The sequence below is a fragment of the Chanos chanos genome, chromosome 14, assembly GCF_902362185.1.
Source record: "Chanos chanos chromosome 14, fChaCha1.1, whole genome shotgun sequence".
Classification (NCBI taxonomy): Eukaryota; Metazoa; Chordata; class Actinopteri; order Gonorynchiformes; family Chanidae; genus Chanos; species Chanos chanos.
The window spans coordinates 16,374,926-16,390,204 of NC_044508.1; the positions used below are offsets into that span (position 1 = coordinate 16,374,926).

At 41.4% G+C, this 15,279-nt stretch overlaps 1 protein-coding gene across 1 annotated transcript; it reads right to left on the bottom strand.

Annotated features, from left to right (window-relative positions):
- Nucleotides 1-726: 726 nt before the first annotated feature.
- b3gnt7 (UDP-GlcNAc:betaGal beta-1,3-N-acetylglucosaminyltransferase 7) lies at nt 727-1,956 on the bottom strand. The gene has a single exon (XM_030791986.1). The coding sequence runs from the start codon at nt 1,954-1,956 to the stop codon at nt 727-729; it is 1,230 nt and encodes a 409-aa protein (XP_030647846.1).
- Between the last annotated feature and the right edge of the window lie 13,323 nt (nt 1,957-15,279).

Sequence of the window (15,279 nt, forward strand, 5' to 3'; positions counted from 1 at the left end):
CAGAGTTTGGATTATGAGATTAAGACTCCGTGATCCGGCTTAAAGAAAGCCATGAGATGTAAATGTAGTATATTATCCATTAAAACATTTCCATCAACAGAGAAATGTCATTGTAAATTATGTCTTGGAAAAAAAGAGAAAGAAATAGGGTAAAATGACCTATTATTGTGGCAGGTTATGCCTGTAAGAGAACAGGTTGTTAGACGTAAGCACACATAAATGCAATGCTAATGCTCACCCACACAGGGGCAGACTTTGAGACAAAATTGGTGAGGTAGAGACATTTTCTTTCTCTTCAGTCTTTGACGCACTTTACACCTGTCTGTGAGCTTCAAGACGGGTTCTAATTAAAATGTTTTCGATGTTCATTGTTTACATAAGGATGCTAAAGAAAACAGCAGCGTGGGGTCCATGTTGCAGTTCTTGCTGCCATAAAGACCTTCTAAACTTCAATCCACCGAATTAGCTAAAAAAAAAACAAACAAAAAAACAAATACTTTCATATGCTTATAAATAACATATGATTTGCATGATTTTTTTTTCTGATATTTTTCTCCCACTACATAAATAAAATTCAAATATTGTCCAGGAAAATCTCCCCAAAAAGGGAGTACTTATAATTTGAGTAAATTCAAAGTTGTTTTACTCATTCCCTCATTTATTTGTCCCACAAAATTAACAAGATAAAAAAGTTCACATAGTTCTTGGGTAAGAGTCATTTTAGGGCTATAAGACCTGTACTTTCTGTGAACATATCAGGTCACTGTTAACCATTTCCCACATGTTCATAAGGTCTTTGGGCAGCAATTTGTGTACCACTATCATGCTCTTATAGAAACAAGGTTCCTTGTTGAGTTTGCTATTTTTATTCTTCACAAGTCCAAACGTCTTGAATGCATTGTGCTTTATTGGGGTGACCTGAAGCACTTCCAGACACATGCCGAGAAACACATCATCGATTGGGTATAACTCCAGAGTTTCAGAGGCCCCGTAGAGCTTCCGGGCCAAAGGACCAGCCATCAGAAATCCGCCACCACCAGCATACGGAGGATAGTGAGTCTTGTTGTATAAGGCTACAGGAATGTAGTACTTGTTCTCCTTCTTACGAATTGGTTTGGCCTTGAACAGCACGTCTCCAACAAAGAGATCTTTCACATCACGGCTGGCCTCGAGGTACTCCAAGATGTTCTCCACACTGACAAACACATCATCATCCCCCTTGAAGATGTAGCGCACATTGTCGCAGTAAGTGGAGAACCACTTGAGGAAATGGGTTTCTTTGAGAGTCAGGTTGAAGAAAGTGTCCAGAAAATCCCACTGTAAGATGTCCCCATAGATGTAATCCTCATACTCCAGCAGCTTCTGATGATTGGCTCGCTCTGCCTCATTAGATGAGGCACCCAGGAGAAAGAGGGTCTTGATTCTCTTACCATTAATCACTTGTTCTTTGCCCCAGGTTTTCCTTATCACCTCCCTTCGATCGTACTGCGTGATGATTGACTTGACCACCATCAGCAGGTGAATGTCCCCCGAACACTTCTCTGGATGGTTGATTGTCATAGGGAAATATCTGCAGTGTCTGTAAAACAAGAACTGTTTGAAGTTGGGCTCCAGATTTGTGAACCAATCTGAGGAGGTGAAGTTGTAGTTAGCGCTGCAGTTGGAACTAGTGACGTCCCAGCCTTTAGACCTTCTGTTTGAGGTGACCACTGGATCCTCTGTGGTTTCCTCCACCACCTTGAGCTTGTTGCCTTTCCAGAAGCGTCCAGTTCCAGGGTAGAAACCCTTCCTTTGTAACTCTCCTTCCATCGCAGGCTCCATACGGGTGTGTCTCTCAATCTGGAACTGCTCTCCAGTGCTTATGTTACCCCTCTGGACCACCGTCAGTGTTACCACAGCCAGGAAGAACATCAGGGATACACTCTTGTACATTCTCCATTTGTCTCTAGTAGTCATCCTGGTAGCAGGGGTTAAAATCAAAACCAAATTTACACCACTTATATCATCTCACCAATCAAACTATGTAACTGAACAGGACAAACAAGTCATAGGTGAAATTGATCACAGCCAAGCTAGTCGCAGGTAATAATTACAAAAAGAAAACATACATGTCATATAAGCGTTACCCTCAAAACGTCTTATTTAGAACAAAGAAGTTCGACACATTCTACAGAAGTTAACAGCTGTAGAATGTTCAAAGCTAGGTGAATCCTGTTCGGGATAACGGCACAGGGTGAGTAAAATGTTACCGTACGTATCACCCGACTTAATGAGTTGGCTGACCAAAACGCCTAATTTTAAAGTGTCTGTTGTTTAAAAACAAAAGAGCTTTCTTATGTTGATTATTCGCCAAATACTAGATTATCTTCAAGGAAAAGTTGTGGATTGTATCCTGTAGAAGTCATTAATGATACGCATCATTCATCATATCTGATATGAATTGCCTACAATACCCTGTATAAAATAATATTGAAATTATTAAAACGCAGATCAGCTGCTGTTTCTCCATTTTCCTCAACAAAAGTAAATTTTGACTTTGCGGTCTGGAGATAGAAATAACGCGTCCTATCAGTTTGTTGCTTATGCCAATACATTACCCTATTGGAAAGAAATCGACGTATTCGCCTTGATAGATACGACACAATGGCTTAAAGATGATTTAAGTGCTCATTTAACAGAAGTACATGGGAAACTAAATATTTTGTAAATTAAAACGACGCGTGACGAAATAATCTTTAAGTAGTACTGTGTTAGACTACTTAATAAACTTTCCTGTATATTTATGAGATATAACAAATTTATATCTTAGGTTCATTTCACGCTGGATTTCACCCCTCTGAGAACGCCACATTGTCCATCCATCCGCAGCGAACACTTCTTATTAAATATGCTCAATGAAAACTTAACAGAAATATTCAGCCAGACAGCATACTCACATTTTGAAATCCTGAGAGTAGATTTTACACTGGTAACGTCCTCTGATAAGTTAGGTCAAGGACAATTCCTTCAGGTTTTTAGTGGGTCCCCTCTTGACACGATTCGAATAAATTAATCAATGAAGTGATTGCTGTCCAATAATCTCTGCTCGCCTAAAAAGCCTTAAGCGTGAAACGGCTCATTAACTAATATTATATTTGCCCTTGACCATCTAATTCCACACGATAAAGCCACACTTGTGATCCCACCAACTTGGAGAGAGGGCGATTCTGGCTATTTAAGACACTGGAGACGCTACGTAGATGCAAATACGTGGTATGCGAATCCGCCCCTCAAAGGCAGTTTACCTACATCCACTACGGTATGTAGAAATGGCTTTTTTCTCTTATGATGACGAACGAACGATTTTAATCACGTTCTTAAACCTATCACAATCTTTTATTTACAATTTAAACAAACTTTTTTCAACATTTATCAACGACAGCAACCACCAACGTCCGCATCCGACTCCTCCTCGCCAGACTCCTCATTGTTCTCCTGCTCAGATTAAGAATCAAAACTTTTTCGTACCCGTTGGAAAATCTGATTTCGAGCAAGTAATAGGTAAAATACATGCATAACTTTACAGACATGCACAGTTAAATTAATAAGAACAATTAATTAATAAAACAATGTCTAAAGAAAACATCACGTAATTGGGGTCATTTTGTGTCGGATAAGGGAATCTATTTGTGTTAGTTATATTTGTCGGATTTATTGCACGTGGAATGAAAGTATATAAGTGTATGAGACATAGCCTTTGGCTGTCCGCACGCACATCCTGAGATTACAGAATCAGAGCCCCCACAGAGACGATGGATCGTTACACTGCACAAACTCTTCATCTACAGTCTCAGGTCCTGTCTCTTTACTGTGTAACAGGTGGGCAATGACAGGATGATTCATGAATTTCAGGATGTGCCTGTTGCCATGGTGACTCTGGGAGTCAGTGGTGTAGAGAATATAAAATAAGGCACAATCCTGAGAACCTGTGGAAGAGGAGCACTGCTCTAATACAATCCCTTTAGCCATCACCTCCTATATACAACAAAGAGTGTGACACTGAAACGTATATGTAAATATAAGATGGAGTGTAACCAAAAAAAAAAAAAAAAATCCACAAACCAGTTAATGAAAGGTGAGTCAAGCGATTTATTTGCTGAATAAAAGGTGTCTGCATTGTATGAAAAGCAAAAGAGAAAACAATAAATGAAAGTCTTGTATGTGTTTTTGGACCACCGAGATGCTTCTGTGTGAAGTTAAAATAGATCACTACACTTTTGTCCTTTAGGCTAGTGGTTCTCAAAGTGGGGTCCCTGGACCCCTGGGGGTCCACGACCCATAACCAGGGGGCCCACTAAATAATTTGCTGTAAATTATAAAATTGTGCTGCATTATTAAGAAATGATGTAGCAGTGTAATGCAAATATTCCACTCAAAATTTTCTGAAGTAATAGGCTTGATTACTATGATGTGTTCTGTAACGCTATTATGATAACGCTGTTCTGTTATAATTTGTTCAGAGCTTTCTGCCAGTGATTTGAATAAGGAGCAATAAGCTCATTATTTTAAAGTTGAAGCACTTACTGAAAGTCAGCTTTAGAGTGATAATTTTAAATGTCTGGGTTTATTAGGTCTAGCTACTGTTCACCTTTTGAAAGCTTATAAGATCAATTGTTTGAAAAGTTTAAGAGCTGTCAAGATGAGTCCAAATGCAATTAGAATAAAACGACCCTCTGTTTAAAAGTATATAAGAGGTATTAACATGATTCAAATTGAAATGTGTTTCTGTTTATCACTATGAAACAAGGCTGAAGGAGTTTTAGAATTCAAACAGTTCCAATGGCATCTAAGAATACAAATGGTAGTAGGCATATGCTTAATCTGTGTTACGATTATGAGAGGGTCCTTGGAAGATTTTCTCCCCTGTAAGGGGTCCCTGGCCCCAAAAAGTTTGGGAACCCCTGCTTTAGGCAAACCTTCAGTCCTTCAGTATTTTCAAATGATTTCATTATCAGCAAAAGCAACTGATCTGAAATCAGTGAGCTCTTTCAGGGAATCAATGAACAATGGACAATCACAAAAGACAATGCTGATAACATCTGACATTACTATTGATAGCGCTGATTATTAAATAGGCTATAATTTTTGTATGGCTATTATTAAAATCTGCAAATATACGCAGGATATCAGTATAGTCTTTTTCCACCCTTTGAACGTAAATGGTTGACGTCAGCGTTCATTTAAGAGTCACCTTAAATCACCTAAAAAGCTAATTCAGCTTTTCTCCTAAGTATGAGCAATGACACACTGTGTACACTTGGGTCTTTCTAAGAGAAACTTAACACCACCTTCAGAGTAAATGAAACAGGGTAAGACTTGCATCATGGAGCGTTTCACCTTTGAGGACAGCATTTTAAAATTTAGCTCGTTAATGGACACTTAAATCCAAAAATCCGGGTTTTGCTTCGACTGTTTACCGTAACCTTGCAGGGGCAACCATTGTTTGGATTTTTTTCTGAGTCAGTGGAGTGCACAAAGTAATGTTGCATAACGGCAAACACATCATGAATTTTCCGTCAAAGTTACCTGACAATGTCGCACTAAAAAAACTAAACCTCTTCTATAGTGAGCAGGACTCGGATATGTGTGATTTTGCAGATTAACACGTAAATGCACAAACCTCATGGTATGCTACAGTCATTGAGGAGAGATGATTTCTGACTATATTTCTCACAGTTTCCGATTACCTTCCTAGATGGACCCTTCACTGAGTGCATTGCATGGGTAACTGTATTTCATTAACTACCCCTGACATAATTACAGAAAACACAGATCATGTGGCTTACAACTTGTAGGCATTCTTTTCAAAGTCTACCTCCCCGTATTAAATAATTCCAAATCATAAATTTTGCAGCCTCAGGGATAATCAGGTATTGGTTAAAAATTGAACCCCTGTGACTGATAAAGTAATCAGTCAGGTTCATGATCAAGGTTCTGGTTTTACGAAGAGTGCTTTCTCAGCTGAGCTTAATCATATATATTTCAGATGGCCTGTTGTACTCGTACAAAAATGAAAAAGAGTGCTTCAGCCGCCCGCTGCTTTCTGTTTGTCCACACATTTCACAGTAGGTTGATGTAAAGTTTATGATAATAGAGTTCATATGAGTGAGGGCTGAGAACGTGCTGACTCCATTGTTCTGATAACATCACCACCTGCCCCATTCTGCCTGCGTTAAGTCTCCAGTGTCCTTGTCCTGGCCTGAAAACGAAAAAAAAAAAAAAAAAAAGCTTGAAAACAGGAATGATTCGATCGGAGTGCAGCTGCTTTCCAAAAAATCCCTTCTTCCTTTCCCTCTCCTTTCATTTCCTGACACGTAAGAGCGGTTCTGCTCTGGCCATGTGCATCCTGTCGTCTGTGGGGTTTTCTTCCCGTTTTGACCACTCTTGGATCACTCTCTTTGTGTGCGCTCGCGTGGTTGGCCTGAGTGTGGATCAAGGCCCCGAGGGAACTCGGTCCCTCCAACTCTTGAGCAGGACACAATAATACCAAATGGGCCCAGAACTGTACTCTCTCCAGGGTTTGAACTGTAAAATCAGACTCTTCAGCTACCAACCCATGCCAGGACAGGAGGGCTTCATGCTAGGAGGAAACTCGTGCTCATTCACTGCCTAATGGCTTATTGCTTGAGCTCTGTGAATTATGGTCCTTGGCTCTCTGTTTCAGATTAAGTTGGCCATGCAGCTGACCCATGCCCTCTGAAGAATAGGGATTTAGCATAGCAAAGTTTTTTTTGTTTTTTTTTTAATGGTTAATGATAAATGAGGCATGAGTGGGAATTGGGTTTTGCAACATGTCCTGTTTGATAAAGGATTAACGTGGAGTGAGCCAACAGGTTCAGTGTTTAAGAGTGACACACTAAGTCATTGAAGGTCTATTGCTGATTGACCAATGAGAGATTTTGCTTATGGAACATCATGCTCTCCGGAAAGGAATTTGTGTCCATGTTGAAGACTGTGCCCTGTGGGGGCCAGATCTCCCTCTCTCTCTCTCTCTGCCGTTTCCATGAGTCACGCTGTGTTGTTTTGAATGTCTTTGGTGTGTATCTCCCCTCAGCTGCTGCATAAACACCTGCACCCCCACCCCCCCCCCCCCCCCCACCCCGGGCGCACCAGCTCACAACCCAAGTTCATCAACAGCAACGCTGCATGATTTTTTCAAACAGACTGGAATCAGCTGGAGGAGTTTGATCACTTAAATTCACTTATACCATTTAAATACTGCAACAAGCTTTCTTGTACTATTGTGGTTCATTTTATTTGTTTGTAAATGATCAAGGTAAGATTTTATGCGACATTTGACATTGGCTATGCAAACACATTTACAATGTTTTGTTTTTTTTTTGATTAGTGACCATAATTGTCATGCGACAGATTTGGGCTTTGAGATAAATGGACATGTGCCCAACACAGATTTGTCTCGTATAAACATCCACAAGAGTAACTCTGACCTCTCTTTCTTACTGGTTAAATCAAATGTGGCTGTTAGTGTCTTGGCAATGCTTACGCCATCCGAAAGCTGCACAGGAAATAGCAGAGGAAAACACCCCACATTGAATTCTTTAGAACTGATACAAAAGCCAAAATTTCCTCTTATGTGTTTCCTGGTGCTCTTTATTGACCTCAGACCAGTGGCCACCGTCAAGTGATGAGCATTAAAACCACAGCTGACAGAGAAAGAAAAGGAGGCTGACAAAACCAACCCAACAGGAACATTATATTGAGTTGTAGTTGGATGTGGTAACGCTACAATGTGTAACCCCAGTGTCCTCTAATCAACTAGTGTAACAGCACTGGAATTACACCAAAGTGAAACTGAATGAAAAACAGTGCATTCATTTACTTTTGAATATTTCAGTAGAACCACCACGCATGTGAGTTGTATATTATGTACTGAATATCTGTGAAGGGAAGAGAAGAAAAAAGGTGGAGAAGAGAAGTGGGCTGGATTTGGCTTTTGTTTGGTGTTGTCTTTTATCGGTGAGGCACACCACCGACTCTGGATAAACACAGCTGACAGACGCTTTGTGATCCTGATGACTTTGAGGACCATTTGCTGCTTACAGCTTTCATTTAGTCACTTTAAGCCTTGTTCATCCAATCACGGCTAGCTTTACAGCTGAAAACAAATGACTGCTCTCAAACGAGTATGTGTCCGAACCGGAAAGAACTTTGGAACTGGAGCAATTTAAAAGTGATTGCGCTGGATGTGACTACAGTAATTTGAGAGCGTTTCATTTCCTTCACTCATCCAAGTAACAAAAGTACCGCGCTACAAGGACAGTCATAAAAAATGCTGTTCAGTTACTGCAATAAATGTTTCAACAGCCATTAGACCAGTCATGTTACAGTATCGATGTTTTGCAGTGCTGAGGTTGTTTTTCACAAAGAGAATCTTTCCATACGAAGTCCCCCTGCCTATCTCTGTCCTAGTGTTTGTTTTGATACTGAATGGAGGGGGGGGGGGGGGGGGGGGGGGGGGGGGGGGTCTTCTTCCTCCCTGTCGCTTTGACCACTGAGAGACACGGGTACAGCCAGATGTGACAGACGCGTAGTCAGCGTCGGACAATGCTTCATAATCTCACACACTATCTGTTTCCGTGAACCGTAGCTCTTCTGCTGATTACAGGATCACAGGTCAAGTGAAAATATGTTTTAGTTGCATGTACCTTAAGAATCAATCAGAAAGCTACACAGGTTGCTATGCACCACTGACCAAACTTGTCAGGAACGTATTCTTCTTGGCCTTGGTTTAAGAATCTTTTTTCTTAAAAATTTTTTTTTTTCTTTCTTTCTTTTTTTGTGGTTTAATCATTGCCCATTTGTGACCCACCAGCAATCAAACAACATGGAGACTCCAGATGCTTCTTAATGAGAGAATATTTCAGCATCAGTGTATTTCTCTAAATCCATTGTTATCCTCATCATCACTTTTCTCTCAACAATGGCTCATTTCTGCTCTGATGGCTCACTTAACCTCAGATGCCAAGAGAGAGAGAAAGAAACATCTTACTTTGCACTTTGAAACAAAGCAACCACAAACACATCTTACAGTCAGCTCTCATTAGCACATGCTCCCCCCTCCTCTCCATTCTCAAGCTGGTATTTATCATATACACGCACACACACACACACACACACACACACACACTCCTGCTCTCTGTGAGACACTGGTTTGTATGTGTGTGAGCAGATGTGCAGCTGTCGAGAAAGCTGGAGATAGAGCCGCGACACACAATAGGACACACACGTCCTTTCTCCCGACGGAGACTGAAAGCCTCATGTGCAGAGATGCACAAAGACGCCTGTGTGGACAGAACCGACATTTTTCCAAGTCACACCAGCTCATCAGTCTCCTCAGGGCATTGTGGGGGAGCTATGAGACTTGTGAGTGGTATGTTACGTTTATGGGTGTGGTGCAAAATCATATTTTTTTTAACTTGTTTCATTTTCACCAGTTTTCAGACAAACTGAAACTCAAATTTGAGATGAAGAGAGACAGGCGTAGGCGTGAAAGTCCGGAATGAAAAATGAGAAAAATGACTGGGATGGTGACGCACCTTTTTACCATGGCTGTCAATCGCTGGCAGTCCTGGCTGCTGTGTAAACTCTTGCCTAAATTGAGGCGACAGAGTGACCTTTGAGAGTTACTCCACTCTGAGCATGAGCATATTCTCTCAGGCTCAGGCTGAAAGAATCAACGCACAAACTTTTTTTCTTCCTCCAATATTAAATGAGATTTACACTACAAAAAAACAACAACAACAAAAAAAAAACACAATTCATAGCCAGGAAGAATACATAATTGCAGTTCAACAACCTACAGCAACATGAAAGGCATAAAAAAGATAATGTCCAAAAATGGGTAGTGTACAGATGGGCATGCTCACTGGCTTAACTCTATGAGCTGAAAGGACATTCAAGTAAATTATGCTTATACCATTTGAAAAATAATCAAAAAAAAAAAAATAGTATGCATCAACTTTCAATGCAAATGAACCTTGATATATCTTGTTATAATTTTGCGAATTTCATTCAACATGCTTCTAATTTTCTTAGCTTCTCCAAAAACTGGATATGGTCACACCTACACATGGATTAGTAATGGGAGCAGAGGAGAGACGTCATACAAGAACGACACATGTCCAGTGACAAAGGTCTCTTTGGACCCGTATCCAGTGACAAAGGTCTCTTTCTCAGAAGCTGTTTCATATAGCACCTCATACTACCCAAAACCAGAGATGGTCAGACCTACACAGGGATTAGTAATGGGAGGAAAGGAGAAATTTCCAACAAGAACGACACCGTCCGGTGACAAAGGTCTCTTTCTCAGAGGCGGTGGGATATGGCATCTCGTACTACCCAAATTCTTAAAAAGCATCTGCTGGCGATTGTTTTACTAAGATAAATTGTAAAATGCGATAGTTTCATAAAAGATTGGGAACTGGGAAGATGCAGTTTTATTGTCATGCAAGCATGCCTTCAAAAAAAAACAAAACAAAAAAGGTCCAAGAAAAAAAATCATGAAAAAGAACAAAAAGTCCCTTGGCGTTAACTGTGCATTGGCAGGAAAAATGAAGGGATGGTTTAAAAACAAGCAAAAGGGAATTGTAATGACATCACTAAAAACAGTAAGATAAACAGGTCTTAAATAAGCTGATAGTGTTTTAAAAAAAAAAAAAAAAAAAAGTCTATTGTGGACCACTTTAGAAACTGACACACATACAGTGAATAATCAGGGAAATAAAAGGGGGGGGGGGGGGGGAGAAAGTCATCAGCAGAAAACAACGTCTCAAAGATCGAATGTGGAGTGATGAACTGAGTGGTAAAAAGAAAAAAAAAAAAGGGAGAGGAGCGTCGGACGCTCGCAGGGTCACAGGACGAGAGAAGAAGTGGGTTGTTGCGATTATCGTTCGAGGCGTGTTGTGTTACGCACTGGTTCTGTGCTGGGGTTGAAAGGAATTCGGGTAGCCACAATCTGGGGCATTGTTCCCCGTCTCTCCCCTTGGCTGTGTCCTGAAGTCCCTGCGTGTCTCTTTTGACCTGACCCTGATAAGGTGAGCGGATGAGGTTTCAGGAAGCTGGATCCCCCTGGAGATAGGAAGCTGCTGGTGAAAGAGTCCTTTTTTTTCACTTCCTGTTGGACTGGCTGCCTGAAAAGCAAAAGGGACATGTTGGCATTTGCCTAGACATCTATCATAACATGTAAATCTTTCGTTGGGGCAAACAGAAACCAGATAAAACAGAAGGGGAGAACAGGTCCATGTCAAACTAATGAGCTCATCAATATGTTTCTTCAGAAGTCTTCATATCTAGTGCACAAGTGTTGTGTGGATATTCCAGATCAGAGAGAGGAGGAGGTTGAACTTGTTTCGTCTAACAGTTTCACTAGAAACGACTTCCACATTCCTTGTAAAACTGAAATGGGAAAAAAAACCCCAAAACAAAACAAAAACAAACAAACAAACGAATGCTGACAACACAATGTTTTGCTACAGTTTCTCTCTCTGAGAGAGAGGTTAGCTGAGAGCTCTCTCATTATCATATTCCACTGTAACATTCGCCACACAGGAATCAGTCACCACAAGTGTCGTGCAATGTGTGTCCCCTTCATGCTTTGCTTTGCCCACATTACAGACAACACAGGCGTTGTGTCATGAGCGTGACTCCATTACAACAGACAGCACTGCCAATACACAGTTCCTCACAGACTCAGTCCTTCTTTTGCACGATTTTTGCACGACACATGCAACAGTGCCTGGGCACAAATCCCCCCCTCCCCTCAACCCACACACTCACGCTCACTCACTCACACATACCTACTGCACGCACTCACACGCACCCGCCAAAAAAGTTACAGCGACAGCTCCACATCAGCTTTTTAAATGAGTCATACCAGTGATCAAGCAACGTGTTAATGCGGTCCCTAAGGCAACGTAGGCCCTTCTGCCAGAACACGCCGATCTTAGTTTTCCGCTTGGACCTTGCCTTTAGCTGCTGTTAGCCTGCGAGCTTCTCAGAGGAAAGCCATTATTTCAGATAAGTATCTGAACATCTCAGAAAGCTACTTTGGATGCTCTCTGAAAAATTTAAGGCTGGTATCTGACAGATGAAAAACACAGATACAGTATAGCACAGAGACCTAATAGTCATAATCCGCTGAAGTTACCGTGGTAGCGTGGCTCGTTTTCCCATCAGGCTGTGTAAGAGGTTTTCCAGTAATGCATCTGGAGTAACGACCGGAGGTCATCAATTCCAAATGTAATAAAGAGACTAAGAGCTGGAGTAATTGCATCGCACTACTGACATGGCCAACCATTATGGCATGAAAACAGACTGTGTGGTAACCAAGGGGATAAAGTAGGGTTTAAGAAACAAATTACAAAATTTTAATGGCCAACGAACCGGGAGTCGTCTTCTAATATTACTTAACCACTGTTCACAGAAGTGGAGCTATGGAAGAGTGACTCAGACCACAAAATCTACTTTCAATATTGATTAAATTTCAATTCAGGAGGTAGAGCTCCAGGAAAGTCTTACAAACCACAAACCTACTTTGAACACTTCCTAAACTCCATCAACAGAGGAGTGAATACAAGCACTTTACAACCCATAATGTTTCCCCTCCATTTCGATGCTGTTTCCCAACATGTGGGTATGGAAATGGGACTAAATGAGACAAATCGCATGGCCCTGGAGCTCCAGAGAATTGAAGCCACGTGTGTAGAAGAATGCCATCAGAAATCCATCTACGGCCCAAGTGTCAATTAAGACATCTGTCTTTGACCTACAGCAATCATTAAGTCCAACACCTCACAAGCTCTAACCATCCCTTTCTTCAGTGACATGAACCTGGCATCAGAAAGCAGATACCCTGGGAAACTGTTGACCACTTCTAATATCCAAATGAACTTGGACAGGGACAAAGGACCCATTTTCCTTTTTCTTTTATTTCCTCATACTACTTCTTTGGTTTTGAGTCACACACACACACACACACACACACACACACAAGTGAATCCACACAAACTGGCTGAATTGGTATTTAGATGAGCAGATGTCGCGAAGTATACTCATTTCAGATAGGCAGGTATAGATACTGTATATGTTTCAAGTTTCAAGTTCAAGTTCAAGTTTAAGTTTATTTAGAGCCCAATATCACTGTTTACAGTCTCAAAGGGCTTTACATGCCCACAGGATTACAACAAAACAGAGCAGGGTGGCACCCCCTGACTTGATCCTCATAGCGGGCAAGAAAAAACTCCTCAAAAAACCCAGACGTTAGGGAAAAATAGGAGAAATCTTGAGAAGGACCACAAAGAGAGGAGACCCCTTCTAGGCCAGCCAGGCGTGCAGTAGGTGCCAGCCCAGAGGGCAATTTACAAAACAACAGAGTGATAATAAATGAGAACACAACTGGTAGGTAGTATGAGGAATGACACAACAGCATGGGGCTCAGTTGGGGTGGACGGCACAGCTGTAGCAGCGCAGGAGGACACGAAGCCGCAGCAGCCATCGGGATGACGGTGAAGAGGGATGGCATGGAGGGTGGGGGGGGGGGGGGGGGGGGGAGACACCTAAGAGAAAGTAGCCACATTCACACCAGACACTCATGCTCAAAACAGATGAGCCACAGCCATGCAGGAGATGAGGGAGGGAAGGAGAGCAATTGGAGTAGCGGCACTTAACAGATGAAATAAGAAAAGTAATTTTATAGATAATTTTGCACACATTATTCATAAACAAACTGTAGACATTTAACCTCCTTAACTACTTTGACTTAACTGCTATAGAGCAGACAGCAGGGAGTGAATTCTATGAAGGACAGATCACATGTCATTCTGATGCAATTTGACGTTTTGCTTGTGACCAACAATTTTCCTTTTTTTTTTTTTTTTTTTGGATACACAAGAAGAAGTTTAGATGTCTATCAATGAACTCTAAATATGGAAGTAAATGTGAATACAGTGACCTCAGGTGCATGCCTGTGGGCTTTCTGCTGACGCCTGTCATACACTGGACAAACAGCAGAGAGGTACAGCAAGTCACAATGATCCGTATGTAAAGCTGAACGTGTTTATTTTTATTCTCAGGGGTCTGCAAACTTACTTACAATGACAGTGTTAAACAGTGCGGAGAATGATGAGAAACCCTAATCCATGCATATAGAATCACTGGGTGGGTGTACAGACTCTGCTCCCCACCCATACATACACATACGTACATGCTCACTCCCCTCCCCGCCAAACACACACACACACACACACACACACACACACACACACACGCACACACACACACACACACGAGTGTGAAGTATACTCACTGTGTCTGCTACTCCTGCTACCAACACTCCCACTGCTGGGTCGGCCGCTGTGGTGGGGCTCGCACTGGGAGAACTGGGGGGCCAGTGCTGGGAGGACAGGCCGGCGTGGACTCCCTGCGTCACTGTCAGGCGTGCGGGGAATCTTGGGGCGGCTTGCAAAGCCTTGGATGTAGTCGGTTCTGGGGTAAAAAAAAAAAAAAACCAAAAAAACATAATCCACACGAGATGACTTTTTTTGCATTTCATTTGACTATCTGCAGGAACAGATCAAATTTGTACATGTAAGTGTTCAAAGACATAAAATTATGGAATGTGTACCTGCCAAGGCTTGTGATTTCTGAGTTATCAGCATGAGTGATTTCAAAAATAAATTTAACTATTATTTTTCATAATTATGCTCTTACAAGACATGAAAAACCCTTTGTGTAACATAAATTGAGATGTGTTTGTTACTCTGGGTTCTAATAAGAGTAATAAGGGACGTAATGAAGCCAACTGGCACGTGTGTGTATGTGTGTGTGTGTGTGTGTGTGTGTGTGTGTGTGAGTGTGTGTCCGCATGCGCACATATATGCCTTAAGCAACTCAAATACCATTCACAGTATGCAAACTTGTGCCATGGTAGGTGACTTCAAAGGAAATCTAGCAAACCATATACTGAAAATGGTAAAGCTAGCCAAAACAAAACCACAAAACAGAAAAAAATGCCAACCTGGCCTCTAATGTACAAATTTAAATGAAATTTTGATGTTACATTATACTTGAACAGGGGTTTTTCTGCCAGTGTAAGGTGTTCCATATACTGTTCAGTTTTGCTGTTCCTGTTATTCGTTATAATTGGTGCAAGTGTGACACATTCTTTTTAATACTGGTATTTAGGACCAGTACTGGTGTGTGTAAAGTTATCAGCGCTTAGTC

Coding starts and splice junctions, on each gene's coding strand:
- b3gnt7 (XM_030791986.1), bottom strand. CDS start 1,956: ATGACTACTAGAGACAAATGGAGAATGTACAAGAGTGTATCCCTGATG.